The 24924-nt window shown below is 43.5% G+C and overlaps 1 protein-coding gene across 3 annotated transcripts in view; it reads left to right on the forward strand.

Moving 5' to 3' along the window:
• SEC14L1 (SEC14 like lipid binding 1) overlaps nucleotides 1-24628 on the forward strand; it is a 43789-nt gene extending 19161 nt beyond the window's left edge. The window contains exons 6-18 of one of the 3 annotated variants that reach the window (XM_072111983.1): nucleotides 94-222; nucleotides 303-537; nucleotides 1416-1525; nucleotides 1652-1841; nucleotides 2097-2185; nucleotides 2431-2501; nucleotides 3437-3608; nucleotides 3703-3837; nucleotides 3927-4061; nucleotides 5153-5404; nucleotides 5494-5672; nucleotides 6457-6558; nucleotides 24521-24628. In XM_072111983.1, coding sequence (XP_071968084.1) covers nucleotides 94-222; nucleotides 303-537; nucleotides 1416-1525; nucleotides 1652-1841; nucleotides 2097-2185; nucleotides 2431-2501; nucleotides 3437-3608; nucleotides 3703-3837; nucleotides 3927-4061; nucleotides 5153-5404; nucleotides 5494-5672; nucleotides 6457-6558; nucleotides 24521-24563 — 1842 coding nt within the window. In that variant the 3' untranslated portion in view covers nucleotides 24564-24628. Of the gene's footprint in view, nucleotides 1-93; nucleotides 223-302; nucleotides 538-1415; nucleotides 1526-1651; nucleotides 1842-2096; nucleotides 2186-2430; nucleotides 2502-3436; nucleotides 3609-3702; nucleotides 3838-3926; nucleotides 4062-5152; nucleotides 5405-5493; nucleotides 5673-6456; nucleotides 6559-7026; nucleotides 7132-7212; nucleotides 10254-24520 lie in introns of those variants that run through there. The other 2 variants (XM_072111981.1, XM_072111982.1) reach the window with 2 other exon arrangements.
• Nucleotides 24629-24924: the final 296 nt, after the last annotated feature.

Consider the following 24924-nt stretch of genomic DNA (forward strand, 5'->3'; position numbering starts at 1 on the left):
TACACAGTTATGTCATTTTGTCCATATTAGTTTTATTAAAGCATTTTATTTTTTCGTGATGTGTATGAATTGTTGTCCCTTTCCGCTCCCCAGGTACACCCTGACAATGATGACTGGACCTGCTTCGAGCAGTCAGCTAGCCTGGACATCAAGTCATTCTTTGGTTTTGAGAGCACAGTAGAGAAGATTGCCATGAAACAGTACACCAGCAATATCAAAAAGGCACGTGGTTACCAATCTTCACACTTGCTACGTCATACTGCATCACAAATACATATTAAGTGAACATTTCTCCTCTCCAGGGTAAAGAAATCATAGAGTATTACTTGAAGCAGATGGAGGAGGAGGGCATAACACAGCTGCCCCGATGGACTCCTGCCCCCAAGGAGCTACAAGAGTGTCAGACATCTACCTCAACTCATTCTGTCTCCCCTGCACTAAATATACCTACCATAACTTGTACTGATGGAAATAGTAGCAGGGATGGTCCTCCCACGTCATCCAGTCCTCCAGAGGCTCTCAGCAGTACTCCCGATGGTGAGCATTTCAGTCAGATATAAAGAAATTCCATTCACATACATTTTGATAACCTACCATGTGTAAGTTAGTGAGTTGTAGAGGGCAAATAAACAGGAGGTATGACTACATGAGCAGAGTTTGTAGTCTGTTACCATGGAAACATTTGGATCTATGCAATTCAAGTTAATTTCAAAGCTTCATACAACCCTTTTATCTCTTGTCGTCAAGATGGGCAATAACGCACCGAATGGTGAGGGTCTAACTGCTGAGCCCACCAATCACAATGGGAATGGGACTCCCAGCATTCTGGAAAACATGGATCCTGATTTATGGGAGTGGTGGAAATTGCAGAGTACAGTGAATAGGAGTGCTGGAAATACCCGAGTGCTGTGCTAGGGAATTATAACACTACCATGCTATTGGATGTAGAGGCAGGGCACAAGCTCAAAGTGACCCCCCACCCATTAGTGAATCCCGTTCTTTGGATTACGGGGTCCTGTTCTTATGATTAGCGAGGGTCTCAGCAGTTGCACCCTCACCGCTCAGCTTTTTATCCTGAGAACTTGCAAACTTGGGCCAAACCTCTTTCAAAAGGTTTTTTTTTTTTTTTTTAAGGAAGACCGTCTACATTTCACATAATAACAAATGTATCGAGGACACACTTTAAGGGGTATTCCCATCTCTGTTATTTACATATGTCAGAAATATCTGCCGAATGTGTGTCCCACTGTACAAAACTTTTTGAGCTTCCGTCCGAGCTGTAGGTTATTTCTTGACAATCTGCTCTTGGATAATTGGGTCACACATATTGAGGATCTTCATCAAGGGGATTCTGTCTGAGAGCACAGAGGCGAGTGCATGACCCTATTAATACTCGTTGCCGTCTTTCCCATCAGATAAGTTGGACGCCGACTACATCAAACGTTATCTGGGAGACCTAACGCCATTACAAGAGAGCTGCCTGATCCGTCTGCGCCAGTGGCTGCAGGAAACCCATAAGGGCAAAGTAGGTGTCAACTTTTCATTTTGGTTTTTAGATCGTTTAACGTCTTTATGACTGTCCTCCTCTTGGGATCTGATTTTATGACCTAGTCCATGAATATTAATGTAATCTCTTTTGCTTTTTATATAGATTCCCAAAGACGAGCACATCCTGAGGTTCCTGCGCGCCCGGGACTTCAATATTGATAAATCCAGAGAACTCCTGTGCCAATCACTCACCTGGCGCAAACAGCATCAAGTAGACTACCTACTGAACACATGGAACCCGCCGCAGGTCCTACATGATTATTATGCCGGGGGCTGGCACCACCATGACAAAGGTTTGTACTAGGCAGGGGAGATATATTAAATATGACACACGCTATCCTACATATAAAGATGTTGTGGGAATTTAGAAAACTTCCGAAACTTTCTTGCATAAGATCAACCCTGGGGAATTAAGTTGCAGAATTCTCTTCTGGGTAGGGATGGGTGTGGTTGGCACTATTACACCAACTGTTTGGGGTGCAGCATTTCATAACAGACTCAAAACCCAGCGTCTGCTTGACTTATCTTATATGGCTTTTCCTTTTCAGATGGCCGTCCCTTGTACGTTCTAAGGCTGGGGCAGATGGACACAAAGGGTTTGGTCAGAGCTCTTGGTGAGGAGTCCCTACTAAGACATGTAAGTACCCAAAGCAGGACAACGCCAAGGAAGTGCCCCCTACTGTGCCCTATAGTGGATAGGACTTTGGAGATCACTTGTCCTTTAAGAGGACAGGAGAGCACAGGACCTCCAGCATTATTAGCTGTAGGGCAGTTCAGAAGGACTTGCGGCCCATCCCATTCTATCAATAACAGGGGGGGTAAGAACACTCGGACAATCTGTATGCAATGCTCTTGATTATTTCACTCTGTTTTTGCCATTAGGTTCTTTCCATTAATGAGGAAGGACTGAGACGATGTGAAGAAAACACCAATATATTCGGGAGACCCATCAGGTAAGAGGTTTGCCATTTAGAGTGCTGGAAATGGTGCCTGTAGTGTGGAGATAATGACTTAAAGGGGATGTCCACTTTCAGCAAATAATTCATTGTTTGTGTAATTACAATTTTCCCATATACCTTCTGTATCAATTCCTCACAGTTTTCTATAGCTGCTGTTATTCTAAAGGAAGCTTCATTGTTTACTTCCTGTGGGTAAAAAAGCGTCCCTGGTCATATTATGTCACACAGGTGCACAACTCGTTATGTCACAGAGAGTAATCGGAGCCGTGTGATGTGTAATGAGCTGTGCACCTGTGTGACATCGCATGTCCAGGGATATATATCGAGCCTTGCACCTGTGTGACATCAAATGGGCAGAGAGATAACGAGCCATGCACCTGTGTGACAGCACATGACCGGTAACAGATTTTAGAATAATAATTAATAATAATTTTGTATATAGCGCACACAGATTATGCAGCGCTACACAAAGCCAAATTGGTCCCCTTCAAATAAACAATGAAGCTTCCTATAGAATGACAGCAAGCAGAGATCTAAAAGGCGGTGAGGAATTGATACAGAAAGTATATCCAAAAGTTAAATATTCATGTTCAATATCAAAAACAATATCAATTATTTGCTGAAAGTGAGGAAACTCCATTAAGGCTCCAAGGGTTTGCCATGTTTAATTGTTATCCCCTGGTGCTGAGACCATCATCAGTCAAGATTTAATTTCTGCTAACGATGGAGCAGCAGGTCGCTCCCTACCAAACATATTTCTGCACATTGTGGATTGGCGGTGCTTTGTATTGCAGCTCAGATACGTTCACTTGAATGCATTAGTTTTAGCTTTGTAAATGATTTATATAACCACCAGGGGGCTGTATTGTGCGCTTATAACTTCAAACAAGTTATTTTAAAAATTGTGTACAATTTAATTTCTCTTCCAGCTCCTGGACGTGTCTGGTGGATTTGGAGGGCCTAAATATGAGGCATCTTTGGAGGCCAGGAGTCAAAGCCTTACTGCGCATCATTGAGGTGGTGGAAGCCAACTATCCAGAGACACTGGGACGACTACTCATCCTGCGGGCTCCTAGAGTCTTTCCTGTGCTGTGGACACTGGTAACTTATTTTAAACGCACAGTATTTTATAGTTTGTTTTTTTTTTGTTTGGTTTTTTTTATGTTTTATAAATTGCCTGTGTGTCATTTCTCAGGTCAGCCCCTTCATAGATGAGAATACTAGAAAGAAATTCCTCATCTATGCCGGCAACGATTATCAGGGTCCCGGCGGATTAATTGATTATATTGACAAAGAAATCATTCCCGATTTCCTCGGGGGAGAATGTCTGGTGAGTAAGAAACATATGAATTATATACTGATGGATGTTACGTGGTGCGGTGTATGATCATGTACTAATACGTGTCACTGGGTCTGCAGTGTGAAGTTTCCGAAGGTGGGCTGGTTCCCAAAGCCCTGTACAGGACACCTGAAGAACTTGAAAGTGAGGATATCCGATTATGGACTGAGACCATTTACCAATCGGCCAGTGTCTTTAAAGGGGCACCACATGAGGTATATATCCAAATATACAATAGATATTCTCCTGCTTTTCCTGGTTTGCATTGATTTGCATCTATCATTGGGGTTTGATCTGGTAGATGGTGCCATACCTAATTGAGAAGGTGGCGCTGTGTACTGAATATTGATGTCACTGAGAAACTTGCCTCGTTTTGAAATTCAATGAAGCTTTTCCTCATTTAGCTTGTGCCACCATCATATTCCTCTAGTTCCATCCAGTTTATGTTGTTGGGCATCCAAAGGCTGCCAGTGCTGGCTGGTGGGGGACATAACCACTGCCACCAATGCATGACGTGGGGTCAATGTGTTCACCAGTTGTCCCTAGTAGACTTTGTCTGCGTACTTTTCTCCTTTCCTACACTATGACACCGTACAACCGGTGTTATCTGTCCATCCTCCATATTGACTCTGTGATCTGCTTTCCACAACCCCTTCTTCCCTTTTTGGTGCTATCACTAACACTGAGAGAAGAATTCAGTACAGTAGAGAGTTAAAGAGGAGTAGAGTGAGGAGACCTGGCTTTGTGCAGTCAGATCTACAGTGGGTATAGGAAAGTATTCAGACTCCTTTTAAATTAAATTAAAAATTAAAAATTTTCTTCTTTTGTCAAGATGGGGTGCAATAATTTAATGAGCAAAAATGTAGAAACTTTAAAGGGGTGTTAATACTTTCCGTACCCAATGTAGATGCAGCAGGACAGCCGGCTCTATGAAGGAGTTATACCTGGTCTGTACACTGCAAAGAAAAATGGACTGAAGGAGAGAGAAATGTAATTGTAGAATGAGGAGAAAGTAGATCTGTATGTTCTTCCCCCGCTATATTCTATAACTAAGAACAAGAGAAAAATGGAGTACAATGAGGAGAAATGGCAGATCTATGTCAGAAGCGGGACAGGCAGCTCTCTGGAGGAGTTACAACTGGTCTGCAGCAGCAAACAAACTATTGGATGAGTGATGTGTACAAAAAAGGGTAGAGGGGAAATAAATGTGAGCAGTGGTGTCCATATCCTTTATAGCATTTTGGTTTATTTGGTTATAAGTTTGATTTATAAGCTTTGGCAATAACTTCTGCCTTTTCCTATTTAGATCTTGATCCAGATAGTAGATGCCTCTTCTGTCATCACTTGGGACTTTGATGTGTGTAAAGGAGACATTATTTTTAACATTTACCACTCCAAGAGGGCGCCACAGGTCCCCAAGCGAGATACCCTGGGTGCTCACGGCATTACATCTCCAGTGTGCAACAATGTGCAATTAATCGATAAGGCTTGGCAACTGGGGCGAGATTACAGCATGGTGGAGTCGCCACTGACCTGCAAGGAGGGGGAGAGCGTGCAGGTAACCTCAGGTTCTTATGGCCATCGTTATTCCTGATTTTTTTTTTTTTTTTTCTAATGCTGACACTTTGAAACCTTTTCTTTTCTTAGGGATCTCATGTGACCCGCTGGCCGGGTTTCTACATCCTGCAATGGAAGTTTCATAACATGCCAGCCTGTGCCACCAGCAGCCTCCCACGTGTGGATGATGTGCTCGCCTCCTTACAAGTGTCCTCACACAAGTGCAAAGTCATGTATTACACAGAGATCATTGGCTCTGAGGATTTCAGGTAATACCCTCGTGATGGTTAGACAGTGAAGTAGGTGTTTGGGTTTTTTTTTCCCAGCAGAATGATGTATTGCCTTTTCTAGGCAGCAATATATAATATAGTGTTGTGTTGTTCTCGTCGCAATATAGATTCCTCCCAATTCATTATTTTATTCATGAAGTGTAGCTTCTCCAAGTGTAGTGACACGTTTTCCTGACACCGCTGTGCTCTTAACACTCTGCATTGAGCTGCTCCACACTGTTTGCAGTGCCCATTGCATACTACAGTCGTCAGAGTGGTCCATAACGAGAGCTAAGGGCACAGTAATTTAAGGACATACAATGGAATATGAATCATTTTTCACAGTCCTGCTTTTACAAACAACATGCTTAAAGGAGCTGATAACTTTCTGAACAGTGGTAGTCCCTGTGTGTGTGTGTGTGTGTGTGGGGGGGGGGGGGGTTCTCCAATTATCATGAGATGGGGGGGCTCCTTTATACCCAAATAAGTAAGGTTGGTTAGACATGTGCCACTCCACTATGGTACTGATGGAAGTAGCCAAGTACAACCCTCCACAATCTCCATCAGTGCCATTAAGATGAATAGGGCAGCAGGCACATATTCGGTTAGCTGCGGTACAGCAAACCCTTTATCTCATGATCCAGGGGGTATCCCACCACTGGAACCCCCACCAATCAGCAATTTATCCAAGCTATCATCTGATTATGTAACTTGATTGGGATAATATTGGTTTTACCTAATTACAGTTCACTTTAATATGTACTTTTCTTCTTCTCTCCCGCAGGGGCTCAATGACCAGTCTGGAATCGAGCCATAGTGGCTTCTCACAACTCAGTGCTGCCACCACCTCCTCTAGCCAGTCTCACTCGAGCTCCATGGTGTCCAGGTAGCTGGCTCTTCTTATCTGCACCAGTAATCCCGATAGAGCAGATCCACCGCCTTCCTCTCACTGATAGACCTCTCCCCTCCCCATAAATGATGACCATTTACCATTACTATTCACCTATGGGCTGCAAGTGCTACCCTGGGCCTCTGCCTCTTCTCCTTTTGGTTGGATAGTGCATCATTTAGATAAACGTTTTGTTTTTGGGGTGATTGGTTGGTGGACATCCTGTTTTTCGTTCTTTGAGCCGTTGATTAATTTTCAGTGCATTCCAGTTATAATGTACAAGTATTCTGTGCCCCTATGGTAACCTTTCTTTTTGTATGCCCTCTATGCTATAGCCCCTGCCAGTAGTGTATTAAGTTGCTGTGATAGGTTGCTGCCATCTTTGTTGAGGAAGGCCTATTAACCTCTCTTTATGTTCTCTTTCCATGTGCATCACTTGTACATCCACTTCTCACCTCTCCGCAGCCCTTCCTGTGTCTCCATCCATGGTCATTTGGGTTCTTGCATCTCCATTTTTAAGCGTTAATTTTTCACCTCCATTAAACCCCTGGCTGTTGAGAACCTGTATAACTTTTTTTTTTTTCATTTTTGTTTCCCCTTTCCCTTACCTATTTTTTTTTTCTCCCTTTCCTTCCATTTTGGTTGTTACAGAGAGCCCCTCCCTTTGTCTGACTCCGTGCTCCCCTCTCTCACTCACCCACAAGACCTGAAGTCCAATCCGGATGGGCTCCTGCGCCTCTCCCCTTCATTCTGGGGGCAACACTTTTCCACTCTCTACACCCTCAGACCCCCGGTCTTCCTGCGTTGGCCGCCTTCTTGGCGCCTCCCATTCATCCGGGAGGCTGGTGGACCGGCCGCCATCGAGATGGAGGGCTCCGACTCTACCTGAGGGCATGAATGACTTTTTAGGGTTGGCTCTCAACTCCATACCTGGTCAATGCGAGACAAAATCCTTCTCGAGGATCTTTTCTATTGCACTCTTGTGGAGGAGTTGGCATGTACTGCTCACACAACCGCTTCACCATATCCTCCGACATTAACACCGAGCTGTGATATTCTTATGCAATAGGCACACAATATCATTTCCACCGGCTGGAAAGTTTGAAGCAGCAAAAAAATGACATTTATCCTCCGAAAATGGCGCAGTCTGGGTGGACATTACACATGGTTGATTGGTGCACGCTATGGCGGGGCCTATAACTTGCCAGTATTGGTTTTTCTTCACAGATCTTGGGGTGGTCTTGCATCACTAGCAATGAGATAGTAGTAGACCACCAATATTTCCAGCTAGACAAAACAATGGACATTGCCGAGCCCCTGGAGGATAGAGAATGTATATGACTTCTGTTAGGACTTCAGTGTAGGCAGCCATTTTTTTTCAGGCCTTGCATGAACTGATGATCATAGCGCTTGTCTTGTAGCAGATTGCATGGGTCAAGATTACGTCCTGGGGTATTAAAATGTAGTCCCGCTAATTATAGATGGACAACTGGGGTGAAGCCACATCTCTGATCCTACATCCCACGGGGCTCCACACCCTACCGTGTGACTCTCTGCTTAGCAGTCACCTCATAGTCACAACAGTAATGGTTAACCGGATCTCACATTGAATAACTTGATACATTTACTTTCAGTATTCCTTAGTCACTGCCACGTCTAAAATTACATTTGGATGCCAGTTACCTTTTAGTCTTATAGGGATATAAATCCGGATACAATATTGTCTCCTCGTGGCCAATGTCTGGATCATTACACCAATTAAGCTGATTGAAATGGCAAAAAAAAGTTGGCTCCATTCTCTGTGTGGTGGTCAGACCAGATTACTGCAGAATAGTTCCTATATAAATGGAAACTAAGCTGCAGTGACTCTGTTCAGCCACTACGGGTGCTGTCTGGTTTCAATATCATGTTCTGTTTACCAGCTGATCTGCGAAGTGATGGACCCCTTAACAAATCTTGACCTATTCTGTGGATGTTATCAATATACTGTACTTAGCCTCGAAAACCCCTTTAATCTTTATGGTCCTGGTCTTTGTACACAGCCTTCATTTTTGTAAAGGCTTGATATTCCCCTACAAAATTGTTCTCAATGTAGAAAGATTCGTCAAGACTCCAATACACCATTACACTATTTTTAGAGCTCCCACAATCTTTGGGAAACCCCTTTTTAAAAAAGGTTAAAAAATTAAAAGCCTTTTTAACTTGGTCTAGACAATCCTATAGAATTGCCATTGCGAGTAGTCATAAAATATTACCCTAGGGGAAACAAGCTAGAGATATATATTATATTAGTGTTCTGCCCCATTACCAAAGACTTATAATCTCCCCAATCTAGATGATGATGTGATATTTATAAGGTTGTGATAAGAACACATTCCTAATATGACCCCCCTCCCCTTATATCCTAGTTTATAGATTATCCCGCACGATCTAGGTTGACCATAATCGACACTCCGGCCTTGAGAACATGGTGTGAGTTTGCACAATACTTAAGTCTTTATGCCAATTGGGTTGATCCTATAGAGCTTTTCTAGGGACTGGTCTTGTCTTGCATTTATTGTATGTGTGTGTTTGGTATATGGGACGGGTTACGATAATGCACAACTATTTCCTATTTTGTACCATGGACGATCACAGATAACGTATTCCCCGGTGTGAGTGTAATCCTGGATGAAAACCCTTCACCTTGACTTTCTTTCCCCTCTTTGCAATGTGAGGCTATCCCTAATATCCTGGAAATAAGGGCTTATTTCCCAGATGACAGGGCTGTGCCTTTGTCACTGGATGCTGTGTAGAACCCACCCACCCCCCCCCCACATCCCCTTTTTGCACCTTTTATCCATTCCACCAAGTATTTAAGTGACCCACCACAGTTGGATTCCCAGAAGATGGCAGCGGCCATTATAGGAAAGACCTGAAGGGGTAAGGTCCGGTTATGCCTGAAGCCCGTTACCCACGAGAGAGTTCGGTGTGAGAAACTCGCTCTGTGCACTTTATGGGATTTCCCAGGCCAAACCATAAATTCCTGAACTCAGAGGGGAAATTTATCAGAAGTGTCTGAGATAAAACTGTTCTAGTGGCACATGGAAACCAATCCGAGCTTAAACAGCTGTGTGAAAATGAAAGCTGAGCTTTGATTGGTTGCAATGGGCAACTAGAACAGTTCTGCTCTCAGACACTCCTTAAAAAAATTCTCCCCCAGAATGTTCATTTAGTCCAACAAATCCAAGTTTGGACCGGCAAATCCCCCCTATTGCACGTAGTGGGGGTTTTGGACCAAACGCGCTGATTGGCAGTGTTTTGGGGTTTTTTATATTCTGGATGGTGGGTCGCTTTAAATATTTTTAAAGGCTAGGATTGGACACTAGTGTTTTTTAAGGACACGTTTGGTCTTGGAAAGCTAATGACATCTGATTACGTCAGATTACGCTTTATATCAATTGTTGTGCTTTTATGATTTTTTTTTGTTTGTTTTTTTTATTTTGCTTTTTTGCGGTTGCTTTTTTTCCCCTTTCTGCATATCACTTGTAAGATTTCTCTGAGAAGGGTGTGAATGCGTGTGTGTGGCCATAGTACATTGTAACGACACAACATGACCTCAAGCCCTGTTCTAACGATTAATTTAACATACAGGAAGCTTTTCAAAGCATTTTTTTTAATTGTTAAGTATAATAAACATTGAAGCTGTATAATGAGCGCCTCTTGGTTTTCTTTCTCTCTGTAACCCCTGTCACTCAGAATATTGGTTGTGTACTTCTACAAATCTTTTCTCACCTCCTTTGCTTCCTCCCTGCCTTCTCAACCTGCAGGAGCTGGCATTTTGGCACAATAAATATCCTACACAGATTTGGGGTATTCACACGAACAAGTTCAGGCGTCAAACTTGCCACATGTTTCTGCAAGATTTACTGGTTTGATCTTACATGCTTTGCTAAGCAGACCTAAAACTCCCACAGCAGGTGCAGTCCTGTGATCACAGCAGCATCTGCAATGATATAAGGAACATTATAAAAGGGTCTAAAACAAACATGATAATGATTCAGTTTATAAAATGCAAAAAAAAAATTACGCAATGTGAAATTAGGATAGTGGCTTCATTAATGTTACCCTACTACTAAGACAAACTTCCTGAAATCAATGCATCTGGTTCTATAAGTGTCCAGAAGAAAAGTGAAGATTCATGTTTTTCCATCATTTCGTTCTCTGCATACAGCCCCTGCTGCACTCTGTGTCCCATGACCCTACAGGAAAAATTCGGCCCACTTGAAGAGAGTCCTACCTCAGCTATTTCTGACATACTCTTCGCCATAAATATGTAATAGGCGTTCGTCCCATTAGGCATAGGGTGTAGGGCACCAAACCTATGCCATGCCGCATATCGTTAATCAGATTCCCACTGCAGGGAACATTTATGCTGCCATATGTTGGCAGCAGCTATGCATATGGCTGCCATAGAAGTGCTTTGTACGACATAGAAGGGCATTGTACAAAGAGCACAAAGCATGCTTTACCCTTTTCTGTACATACGGTTTGGCTGCGCGGCTCCCTAGGGAGAGGGGAGGGGTAGGGAGCTCTCCCTTCTCCAGCCGACTGTATACTACACCTGGGTTCAGAACCAGGTCTTTCCAGGTACACTAACCTGTAGAGGGAGCTTTAGCCAACCTGTCGCCAGGGATATGGTTTTTAGCTGGTGACAGGTTCCAATGACCTATGCTCTGCTGATTTTAAAATGTCTTTGTCAGGATCCAGTTCCAGTATTCATATCAGTACTTTATAAGAGCTTATTTTGCATTACCAGGCTCCCTGCTGAGGGAAGGAGGGGTCTGCCTCCATAGGAATTCACTACTCATTACTGGCAGGGAGCCTGGTAATGTAAACAAATTTACTTTTATACAGGCCTGAAATTATTCAGAATACTGACAAAGGCATTTTTCATTTCGGCACAGCATAGGCAATTGGAATCTTTCACTAGCTGTCTACCATAACCTTTCTTCCATCTGGAGATCGTTGGTCAGAAATCACAAAGTGACAAGCCGCGATCTTGGTGATATGTTTCCTCAAAAAACCAACAATAGCTTTGTTGATGGTATGCAGCATCTAGGGTATTGGGTGTGAATATGCTGTACGTATGTGTGCTGTATGTCTGTGTATGGTATTAGATATGGTATGTATATGTGATGTGTATATGCTGCTTGTCTGTGTTATACAATGCCTGGGTGTATATGGTACTGTATGTTTAAATCAAATATATAATGGTGTGTGAGTGTATGTATGTGTCACGATACTAGTGGGACAGGAGTAGGAGTCCAGTAGTCAGGTAAGGCAGAGGAGGCTGGAGGCAGTACACGGATAGCCCGTAAGGGGCTGCAGTAGCAGTTTTGAACAGGAGTGTAGAGACCAGAGCAATAGTCTGAGTATCTCAGGAGCTGAAGGTGCAGTCTAGTTAACTTGCAGTCAGCAAAAGGTGATGTTCCAAGGAACTAGAAGAAGATCTCCATCAAGGAGGTCTCCTGGATGCACAGGCTGTACTCAGTAAACTGAACACAATACTAACACAAGCAGGAAGTGTCAGAGACACATATATATATATATATAGGCAGACCAATCAAGGTAAACTCCCTGGAATGAGACTGCCGGCGACAGACAGTCCCTGGATTGAGACTACTGGCAACAGACAGTCTATAGATACATATAAAATATTTTTTGTTAACCCATTCTCTTTTGTTGTACAGCTAGTGTGTGTGATAGTTACTCACATACACTCACCGGCCACTTTATTAGGTACACCTGTCCAACTGCTCGTTAACACTTAATTTCTAATCAGCCAATCACATGGTGGCAACTCAGTGCATTTAGGCATGTAGACATGGTTAAGACAATCTCCTGCAGTTCAAACCGAGCATCAGTATGGGGAAGAAAGGTGATTTGAGTGCCTTTGAACGTGGCATGGTTGTTGGTGCCAGAAGGGCTGGTCTGAGTATTTCAGAAACTGCTGATCTACTGGGATTTTCACGCACAACCATCTCTAGGGTTTACAGAGAATGGTCCGAAAAAGAAAAAACATCCAGTGAGCGGCAGTTCTGTGGGCGGAAATGCCTTGTTGATGCCAGAGGTCAGAGGAGAATGGGCAGACTGGTTCGAGCTGATAAAGGCAACAGTGACTCAAATCGCCACCCGTTACAACCAAGGTAGGCAGAAGAGCATCTCTGAACGCACAGTACGTCGAACTTTGAGGCAGATAGGCTACAGCAGCAGAAGACCACACCGGGTGCCTTTCAGCTAAAAACAGGAAACTGAGGCTACTATTTGCACAAGCTCATCGAAATTGGACAGTAGAAGATTGGAAAAACGTTGCCTGGTCTGATGAGTCTTGATTTCTGCTGCGACATTCGGATGGTAGGGTCAGAATTTGGCGTCAACAACATGAAAGCATGGATCCATCCTGCCTTGTATCAACGGTTCAGGCTGCTGGTGGTGGTGTCATGGTGTGTGGAATATTTTCTTGGCACTCTTTGGGCCCCTTGGTACCAATTGAGCATCGTTGCAACACCACAGCCTACAACAGTATTGTTGCTGACCATGTCCATCCCTTTATGACCACAATGTACCCAACATCTGATGGCTGCTTTCAGCAGGATAATGCGCCATGTCATAAAGCTGGAATCATCTCAGACTGGTTTCTTGAACATGACAATGAGGTCACTGTACTCAAATGGCCTCCACAGTCACCAGATCTCAATCCAATAGAGCATCTTTGGGATGTGGTGGAACGGGAGATTCGCATCATGGATGTGCAGCCGACAAACCTGCGGCAACTGTGTGATGCCATCATGTCAATATGGACCAAAATCTCTGAGGAATGCTTCCAGCACCTTGTTGTATCTATGCCACGAAGAATTGAGGCAGTTCTGAAGGCAAAAGGGGGTCCAACCCGTTACTAGCATGGTGTACCTAATAAAGTGGCCGGTGAGTGTATGTCAGTATACAAATATACATATCTCTTTTTAAAGGGGAAGGGCTCACAAGTCTGCTATGGGGCCCTGCTTCTCCTAGTTTTGCCCCTGATGATATGTCAAGATGTTCAAGGACATGTAATGCTGCTCGTTACTATGTGGTCTGCACATCTCCATAATTCCACCACTTTTCCTTCTTGCTGTTGCACTTTCAGTGTTGCGGCGTGTGGTACAAAGTAATCTCTACAGACAATTCACAGCCAACATGTGAGACACGTTCCTTTCCAAGGTTTTTCAAATCAGCCTTGGAAACTTTCATGTAGTGCTGACTGGTATTCGTTCTCCTAGACTGTCCCCGCGGGTTTCAATTATGTGCTCTGTCTCCAGTATAGGCCACATATAGTGATTAAAAATAAATTACAAACCAGCAGAGCTGATATTCAGAAGACTCCATCTCCCTCAGGTCATTATGAAGCTCCTCCAAGCTGGAGCAGAGCCGTCTTCTGGTCGCTTGAGTAAAGAACTGAAGAGCGGATGAATTTATTGTAGATGCCTTCATTTTCTCCCATGTCTTACAAGTAGCAGATAATAACAAGTAATAGACAAGGTCCTTCAACCCTCACGAAATGAAGCCTGGGACTACATCTGTCTGCCCAGAAAAGTATCTGCCGTCTTAGTTGCTATGGCAATTTCTGCACAAACTCCATCTCGACCCGAGGTCTTTTTTTTTCGCATGTATTAACCCACTTACAAGACGCAAGTGCCTAATATTTTTCTGCACGAACTGTGTTTACAGAGATAAACCTTTGAGTCTGTAGGAAAATATAATTTAGGTTTGTGGATTTTTTCCTTCTAAGACAATGGAAGTATCATTCATTGCCAAGCGAGAGCGCCAAATTGTTTCGGGAAGTGACTACACTATAGTAAGTGATCATAAAGAGATTATCTGGGTTTTCACGACAAGGAAATTATGTGCCGGTCTGGATTGGAGTAAAACACAACATAACTGGCATATGGGCTTTCAAAACCTTGTTTAGTCATCTGGAAGGCTCCCAAAAAATGTTGCCACCAATTTTGTGCACCAAGTATGTATGAATAAACTTTTAAAGGGAACCTGTTACCTGATTTTAAGCCATTAAATTACTAGGCCCTCGGTGTATTTTATGTCCTTTCTAGAATACCCTCTTTCATGTAAAATCTTGTCTGTTTTCCTTAAAAAAAAAAAAAAAAAAAAAAGAATTGCCTCAAGTTATATGCAAATGAGGTGAGAAGAGTCACTTTTAGATGCTGGAAGAGGAGTGTCAATTCTGATATCATAGACTGTACTCAGAACCCCATTTTGGCATTATATTAAAGATAACCATCTCACCTTTCAGGTCACATCAGGCTTGCTGTTCTGTGGGGTACAAAATTGGACATTCAGGCAATTAAATTAATAGGCAGGAACTGGACCTTTATCTGCAGCTCATAGTCCCAGTCACCTTTATCTCCACTGTAACTCATAGAACCACAAGCCTGATGGGATTTGAAAGATAAGATCTGCATCTTTAATAGTGTGGTTCTAGGCAGAGCTGGATGAAGGAAGTTGGAGGCCCCCTGGTGCAATATCTGGTGGTGGTGCCCTCACTGAATGTAACCAAGACAGTGATACACATTACTATTCTAAATTATTATAAATATTCTAAACTTACTCATAGTTGCATGTTGGCCTAGCTGCTGGTGCAGTGGCAGTGGTACTGACCACTAGTCCCAATAGCCACACCAGTCCAACCTACCACCGCTTCCCTGAGGGTGCGGTCACCCGGACTAGTCCCAATAGCCACACCAGTCCAACCCACCACCGCTTCCCTGAGGGTGCGGTCACCCGGACTAGTCCCAATAGCCACACCAGTCCAACCCACCACCGCTTCCCTGAGGGTGCGGTCACCCGGACTAGTCTCAATAGCCACACCAGTCCAACCCACCACTGCTTCCCTGAGGGTGCGGTCACCCGGTTCTGTTTACCGATCGCATGCGTTTCCATAGAAACTAATACACAATCGGTCCTAGGCCCGTACCCTAGCACTGTAAATGCAGTGATGGCAGTACGTGTGACTGCATCTTCAGTGTTCTCTCCCTTCCTCTCACAGATCGGGACGAGTGATTTGAGAGGAACCAAATCTAACACTGATTGGTAGAGCTGGATGCCCACCAAGTCTTATCCAATCAGTGTTAGGTAAGGGAGGGATCACTCCAGAAAAGCACGCCTCATGCAGAATGCTATTGAGCATGGCTGGACGGGCACGCTGTCACTGACAGAGCCAGTGAGTTACAGCTTGGAGGCAGGTGCATGTGTGACATGGTGGCACTGCCGTTACGCCACTCCCAGAGACTGCCGCACATTGCTGGGAGGGGGCCCAGGGGCGCGTGCCCCTGGAGCCCTCACTATAATCTGGCCCTGGTGCTAGGTACTATTGAGCCAGAGAAAAGGACGTCTCCCCCTAACTCTCCCCCTCTAAACCTGTTACATCTATAGTAATACTCCCCCTGCAGGCTCTAAACCTGTTACATCTTGGTAAAAAAAAAATGACTCTTTTCAGCTCATTTGCATAGGATTCTGGGGAAGATATTTATATGTAAATGGTTTCATAACATAAAAGGGATCATTCTAGACATTTTATACCATTTCCTGAGGGGGAAAAGTACTGTATATACTCGAGTATAAGCCAACCGAAGTATAAGCGAGGCCCCTAATTTTACAATAAAAACCTGGTAATACCCATATATATATATATATATATATATATATATATATATATATATATATATATATATATATATATATATATTTTTTTTTTACTGGAGTTTAAGCTGAGTTTGGATTTTCAGCACTTTTTTTTGTGCTGAAAAACTAGGCTTATACTCAAGTATATATGGTAGTTTAGTGGGGTAAAAGAAGGTCCTTTTAAGATGATTCTTGGCTGCAAAAGTTTTGGTTTATTATGTGGCAGTTTTGAGTGCCACATAGTGTTTTGGTGTCATCATAATTTTCATAGTTTTTCCATCTCTCTAATACTTGAGGGGATGTGAACCCTCTGGCCCTTATTGGTGACTACTGAGTCTATATAGTACACATAGTGAAGTGTAACGGACCGTAGTCGGTGCCATGCATGAATCCGTCTATTTTAAACCCATCTACGTCAATCTTCTTGAAATACTTGTCCTTTTCTATGAAAACATTTTTTATCTGATGGCATCTTAGTTTCCTGGTGCTCTCCTCCATAAATATTTGTTCTAAGGCTACTGTAGTATATCTGCCTCTGTTATCTCCCCATAGGTCAGATTCTTTCCATGCAAGACCTTTCCTTATAATACTATTATATGCTCCAGGTGTCTTGTCAAAAGATCTAAACCACTATGTATTTATTTTACCATTTGTTTCCTCCTCACCTGGTTCTGATCTAGGGTTGTATGTCTCTGTATGTTCTCCACATGTCTAATGTGCACAACACTTCATGTACCACTCCACAAAGCTCCATACATCTTCTCCATGTTTAATTATACCCCCATCTTATTTTTACTTAAAAGGGGACCTCTCATTGCCTACCCTTCACACCCTTTGGGACTGTTGCACACTAGCATTTGCAGTCCATAGAAGTGAGGAACCTTCTGATGAAGCTAGTAGATACTGCTGTGCAGTACAATAGGAAAGCCGGACCACGCTCAAAGCGGTCTGGCATATTCATGAGGGGGCGGTCCGAGGCGCTGCTTCTTACATGGACCGCCCCTCCCACTCCATAAGCCTACGGTGACTGCCAGACTTCATGCGGCAGTCCCCGCCTCCTAGTCCCACCCCCTCATGAATACGCCAGACCACTTTGAGCACAGTCTGGCGTTTATATTGTACTGCGTGGCAGTATCAGAATCCTCTGATAAAGCTAGCAGTTTATCACTACTAAAAATGGGATAGTGCTTTTTTTATGGGTGGCAGGTCCTCTTTAAGCTGGAAGCACTTTTTATAATACTTTGATGTCTATTATCAAAAGACCATAATTAAGTTCCAGGGTTTGACCCTTGTTGGCTTCCGTCCCGAGTTAGCTTAGTAACGCCAATATTTCCTGAAATACTCCAACTTGCCAGTTTACCCCAACATGATTGTGCAACACCCCTGCCAACATATAGACAGTGAAGTGTTGCGAATGAGGCACTCCATCTGTATCTCGCCAGCAGGTGAGCCTGCGGGAGAATGCAGTCAGTGTTAGATCTCAGTTGTTTTAGACCCTGCTTGTATAGCAAGGGCTAAGGTATGTGTTGTTTCTTATCCAATGATATTCTTCCATGTGAACTGGAGTGTGATTGGAGAGTGAGCCACCACCTGACCAGGGAATGACAAAACCCCTGGACAGAAAGGGGCAAGGTCTCTAGCCAGCCACCTCTCTTGCAAGGGAGGTCATGTCTTTACCATTAGTTCCTGACACAGGAGCAGCTCTTGGAATCCAGCTCTCCTAGAGAGCACACCATCCAACCGAGCATACAGAGAGATAGTGTGACGCACACCTTCAGTGCCACACACAGAGCACCCAGGACACAGCTACCTCCCAGCCTACACCTACTACCAGGCAGGTGAATCTACTCCTGAGGATCACTCTCCATGACCACTCCAGTAATCCATCGTCTGCATCTACAAGTGTTGTAGCTGCGCGCAGAACACAGGCCTACGGGTGCGTGGCCGTAGCTCCGAGGCTGGCGTTACTACGCATGCGCAGAACACCGGTACACGGACGAGGGCCAAAGATTACCTGGTAGGCGGAGGAACGAGTCAAGTAGCCGCGACTAGTAGCCTCATGTCCACCCCCCAGTAGCCGCTTAAAAAAATTAGCATATAAAGTCATCAAAGTTTACAAAAGGATAGCCGAGACGTAAGGATTAGTCCAAAAAGGGCTATCCTTACGTCCCATTCATCCACCTACCACCCGTTCTACCTTGGTGGTAGGTCCCCTTTAAGTTCGTCTACCGGGATGTATATAACCTCTTGGCTAAGAATCGAAAACCCTCCAATGTCTATGGAGGATGGGAGTATTAGTACAAGCTGTGTAGTGTAATACAGTCTATGGAGGATTGGGAGTATTATTACAAGTTGTGTAGTGTAATACAGTCTATGGAGGATTGGGAGTATTATTACAAGTTGTGTAGTGTAATACAGTCTATGGAGGATGGGAGTAGTACAAGCTGTGTAGTGTAATACAGTCTATGGAGGATGGGAGTAGTACAAGCTGTGTAGTGTAATACAGTCTATGGAGGATGGGAGTAGTACAAGCTGTATAGTGTAATACAGTCTATGGAGGGTGGGAGAAGTACAAGCTGTGTAGTGTAATACAGTCTATGGAGGATTGGAATAGTACAAGCTGTATAGTGTAATACAGTCTATGGAGGGTGGGAGAAGTACAAGCTGTGTAGTGTAATACAGTCTATGGAGGATGGGAGTAGTACAAGCTGTGTAGTGTAATACAGTCTATGAAGGATGGGAGTAGTACAAGGTTTGTAGTGTAATACGGTCTATGGAGGATGGGAGTATTAGTACAAGCTGTGTAGTGTAATACAGTCTATGGAGGATGGGAGTAGTAGTACAAGCTGTGTAGTGTAATACAGTCTATGGAGGATGGGAGAACTTTTTACTATGAGAACTGTAAATCTGTGGAATAGCCTTCCTCAGGCGCTGGTCACAGCAGGGACAGCAGAGAGCTCAGGCACAGAGCACAGCAGGGACAGCAGAGAGCTCAGGCACAGAGCACAGCAGGGACAGCAGAGAGCTCAGGCACAGAGCACAGCAGGGACAGCAGAGAGCTCAGGCGCTGGTCACAGCAGGGACAGCAGAGAGCTTCAAGAAGGGTCTAGATGCCTTTTTACACCTAAATAACATTCATGGCTATGTTATATAGAATTGTTTCCTTTAAATCCCTTCCTCATCCAATCCCTTCCCTTCCTTGGTTGAACTTGATGGACAGGTGTCTTTTTTCAACCGTCTAAACTATGAGTATGCTCTGCGCCATTGAAATCTATTTATTTAGCCCCCACCATTCCAAATGCTTTAAATGTTAATTAGTTTCTTTACTGTCAGGTGGGAAGTGCTAAGCTGTCTGCTTCATTCTAGTACTTCCCATCTGACAGAAGTGTAGTAAGGATATTACCGTAGATGCCAAACTGAATGGTCGGGAAAGTTCCATGTGCTCCAGGGCCGGCACCAGCACTGGGCATACGTGGGCAAATGCCGGGGGCCCAGAGCTGCTAGGTGGCCCCACATGAGGCTATTTAAATATATATTGTCCTGTGGTCCTGTTCTGTCAAGATCTTTCATCACATGTTACTTGAAAATCCTGGTGAGTATTTGTCTCAAGGAAATTCCAGAATGTCTCATTTTTTTTTTTCAAAATGATTTTTGAAAAAAAATTTGTTTTCGTCCTCATCTTCTATTAGTTGTACACTGTATCTGCTCCATGAATATAGGTGTTTCATTCTGTCACACAGTTCCGGAATATCTACCTGTTCATTATTACTGGGGGCTGCCCATAAATATACCCCACAGTGGTCGTGGGAGAATGTATTACACTGACACTGTTGAAACTAATGGTCGAGCATATGGTCCATGAATGAACTGGGTCCTCCAGAGCAATGGCCGCCATCTTTTATGTGCCTATTCTAATAGGATTTGTTGATGAGATCCCCGAAAATACTAGAATTTGGTTACGTGACCAAATGTCATAAGAGGCAAGCGATCAAAGAGGCGACTTTTATAAATCTTATCCAGCCGCCGTGCCTTATATAAAGGAAGGAGCCTAATAATAGTAATGCGGCTCCCGGCATCATTTTCCTTTAGCCCTTAGCGGTAAGAGGCTGGTAATGGCAGATCTGTAGTAAGTGTAATAAGGCGCATCATTAGATGGGAAATTAATTCCAGGAAAAGCATTGTAACCGAGACACGCTTCTGCTCCCTCGTTCTAGTTAAAAGGCTTAATCCCAGGCATTTTAAGAGGACACGACAAACCCTGGTAATCTGACGTCTCCATGTAATCCCAAGGGACTGCGTCTGCGAGGGAACATTTATACTAAACGTTTACAAGTGGGGGATTCCAGGACCAGCCCCATCACACTGGCTCCAGATTCCTTATTACTAAAAGGAATATGGAATTATTAGGTTTTTACAATGGGATGATGGGTAATTCCAGTCATATGAACATTTTACTGTGTTTTTAAGTGGTTTTCTGAGGTAAAAATATTGGTGATTTCTATATATCAGATCGTTGGGAGTCACAGTAGCTTCTCATGTAGAGAAATGACACAGACAAAAGGGCGGGAACAGCTCCTTTCTTTGTGTAGTGGCTGAGTAGAGTTACTGCAGCTCAGGTCCCATTCAATGGTCTATTTTTCCCAGTCCCCACAGAATAGTCACTTTAATATAAAAATAAGTCTCCTAGGAATGGCACTCTTCTAGTTGGCTGAAGGATACACTAGATGCGATTATCTAGGGCTCCATAGTGCCTAAAACAATGCTTCTGGTGACATTTTAAAGAAGAGTATCTCAGAACTCCAGTTCTTTGGGCTGTAAGACAAGAGCTTTGGGCTTTTAAAGATATAGGTTGGAATTCAATCTGCAGATAATTGTAGCTGAGATTCTCTAACCAGAAGCATACCGTAGTCAGACAGATAAATGGTCTACCTCTCCCTGAGGCTACAGTGTACTAAGCTTTAAAAACATAACAGAAAAACTCCTCCACACTGGTGATACCCCAGAATTTTTAGTAGTTAACTGCTGAAACCTTGGAATAGACATTTCTTGACTCTGGGGATATATCTGGGTCTTTGACCTTTATAAATAGAGACATCAATGCTGATCATGACCTTCAAAGAGATAGTCAGGGAACTATCCTATGACCAGGTCAGAGGGAATATTATTATAATAATAATAAGAACCTGCAGTAATTTTAGCTTTATTACGGTAATTAAAGGGGTTGTACAGGAAAAAGAAAATCATGGCTGCTTTCTTCCAAAAAATAGCAGCACCCCTGTTCAGAGGTTATGTCTTCAATTGCAGCTCATCTTCACTAATATGAATGGAAATGAGGTGCAATACTACAAACGACCTTTTGTCCATAGGGGGCACTGTTTCTAAACGAAATCAGCCGTGTTGAATTCCGTGGTGGCATTTTTCTTCAACTTTAAAAACCGCGAAAAAAAACTAAATATGGCACCTACATTATGTACCACTACCTACCTAAAAACAAAACCTTATACTTCTACGATGAACAGAAAGAATGAAAAGAGTCATGCTCACTGTAATTCAAAAAGGGAGAAAAAAACTGCAGCGCTGAATAAGAATAGTCATTTTTGTGTGTTTCTTTTTTTTATTCTCTAAACAGACAAAAACAACCTTTATATAAAAGAAAAACGGAAAGAAAAAACCCCAGATGAAATCAGAATAATGTAAATGGACATGATGTCCTGTGTGAATGCGGGTGAAAGAACAATGCCGGCGGCCACGTCTGATGTTAATATGCATTTATTAATGCACAGATGCCCGTCGTGATTGAACGGTCATTGAGATGATGGAGGCTCATTTTTATGATTTTTTTTCCCCTTGAATATGATTTTTCGCTTAGTAACCATGGTAACAATTACATTGATTACTGTCTTTTATTTAGAATCAGTTTGTGTAATTTTCTCTGCTTTTAGTAGCTTGTGGCTGTTTTCCCACTGTTAGATTTAACCCTTAAGGATGCAGCCAGTCTTGGTCTGTGATATGGACAAGGCCTTTTGTTATGGGGTTCTGCTAATAAGTTTACCACATGGTCTTTTGTGGGCTAAAAATATTACTAACATAAACAAAGAATTGGGCCTCAATATCTGCTTGGTGGTGGTCCAACACGTAGCACTACTGCAGATTTGCTGTTCTCAGGATCTGATAAACAGAGAATAGAGCAGGATGCAGACAGTGCTGTTCTCTGTGTAGTGGTCAGACCAGGTTACTTCAGATCAGATCCATAAACTGCTGTTACTTGGATCAGCCACTCCATGGAAAACAGTATTGGGGCACATTTACTTACCCGGTCCTGTCGCGATCCCCGATCCGGACGGTCCGACAAAGATGAAGTCCGGCGCAATTCACCAAAATCGTGCGGCCGCTGAGGTCCGCTGGAGTGTCTTGGGACACAATTTGCGATGTTAAATCCCGTGCATTGTCCGAATCCTTCGGATCATCCAACTGCCCGCCCCCAGATTTGTGTCGCGTGAAAGCCGGCGCTAATGCGCCAAAATCCGATGTTAAATGCGGCGCATGACGGAAATCGTTGGGAAACCCGATGAAAATGCGGTCTGCGGACCCTTAGTAAATGAGCCCTATTGTCCCCAAGGCTGATCAAAAGCAAAACAACCAGCACTTGGGAAATGAGCCTTTGTCCCTCTTAGCAATTGGTCTGAGGTTAGCACCCAAAACTTTTGACATGTTTCTATCTGAAAAAATAGGAACCTTTAACCTTGAATGGGCTGCCATTGACTTACAAGGACTCTCTCCTGGGATCAGGTGTGAACATTATAATAGAAGCCTTGGCAAAGGGCAGTAAGATCTGTGATGCCGCCGATAAAGCTAACAATTTATTCCTGGGGGAAGGCGGTTTACAGCGTTTCCTGAGAAATGACTTCACCAGTAACAATCTGTCTGGATCTACAATTATAAAATATACAGTTTCGACTTACATACAAATTCAACTTAAGAACAAACCTAAGGGCCGTGCGCCAGTTTTCTCTCAGACTTTGCAAGTTCTTATTAGTGCAAACAGCTTGCACAACTATTTACAAAGTGTCTGCGCCACATTTGTCGCACGCAACTGTTTTGTGGCCAGCTGCACTATTCTTTATGCGACACAAATTTCTGTACTGAAGGGTCGTTCCTGTGCTTAGTCGGACCGTGCGCCAGATTTAACGTGCAAAATCTGACAGAAGTGTGTAGCATGGCCCATGTTAAAGGTGCACGCAAAAAAAGTGGGTCAGGCAGTGCAGGCAGCACCAGATTCATGAAGAACGGGCACCAGATATCCTGAATCTGTTATACTCTACACCAGTGATGGCAAACCTTTTAGATACAGAGTGCCCAACCTACAACCAGAACCTTCTTTTATGTCGCAAAGTGCCAACATGACAATTTAAGCAGTAACCTATTGATCCCAGCTGTGTCACAAGTTTAAATCGTATTGGCGTCCTGAGGACGCCAATACAATAGAAAAAAGATGGAGAAATTTGGATTATAGCTTCTGTCCCCTGAAGAGGAGAGAGACCCAGAGCAGGAGCTCCAACAATAATCCATCTCTGTCCACACCTTCTTGCTTCTTGGGTAGCCCTGGCAGCCAAGGAGGTGTCCCTTTAAAATAACACTGAGCATAGCATGTCCATATCTTGGACCGCAGGAGGAAGCCTTGAGACACATCTAGCAAATTCTGTGCTGAAGTGAAGGCATGGGTGCCCACGGAAAGAGCTCTGAGTGCCTCCTCTGGCACCCGTGCCATAGGTTCGCCACCACTGCTCTACACTATACACAGGACACTGCACATAGTACAGACTGCACTGTTCTTAGTAAATGTCGGACAGTGTCCTATCTGCAGGCTACATGTTATAGAACAGGAGAAGCAGCCGAGAAAATTGTACATAGTGTCCTATCTGTCATTCCCCCAGACGAAGGCTAGCGCCGAAACGTGCGTTGGGGAGTTCTCCGGTCCGTGGTGTACTCGGGGTGTATAAGATACCAGGGGTAAGCTATGTACCTATGAACTGTGACAGTACATGGCTGTACTGTGGAGGGATAGGATGATTTGCCCTATTATGAGATATTGTGGCAATAATCTGACTATCATTGCACTAGCACTTTAAATTACGATCTGTATGAATTCAGTTATGTGCTACACTTAAAATCATGTGCATTTTTATTTAATGTATTTAATGTATTTTGGCAGTCCATTAATACACAATGGTTTTAATTATAGGATTCCGCTACTCCTGGTCCCTCTATTATGTTCCAACGGATAACGCGATATTCTGATGTGATGGTTTCTCATTACCACTCCCATGTATTGTCTTTTTATATTCATGTTCTGTGTGTCATTTCAATAAAGATTGTTTTATTCATTGTTGTGTGTAAATTAGCTTAGTTTCCAAATAGGAAAATGTTCTATCTGCTAGAAGAACGTTATAGAGTAGGGGCAGCTGAGCAGATTGTACATAGTGTCCTACCTGCTAGAACAATGTTATAAAACAGGAGGAGCTAAGCAGATTGTATCTGAAGGCAACATGTTATAGAACAGGAGCAGGCGCTTAGGAAATTGTACTTCGTGTCCTGTTATCTGTAGGCAGCATGTTATAGAGAAGGAGGAGCTGAGCAGATTGTACA

This window comes from Engystomops pustulosus, chromosome 6 (genome assembly GCF_040894005.1).
Source record: "Engystomops pustulosus chromosome 6, aEngPut4.maternal, whole genome shotgun sequence".
In the NCBI taxonomy this organism is placed as follows: Eukaryota; Metazoa; Chordata; class Amphibia; order Anura; family Leptodactylidae; genus Engystomops; species Engystomops pustulosus.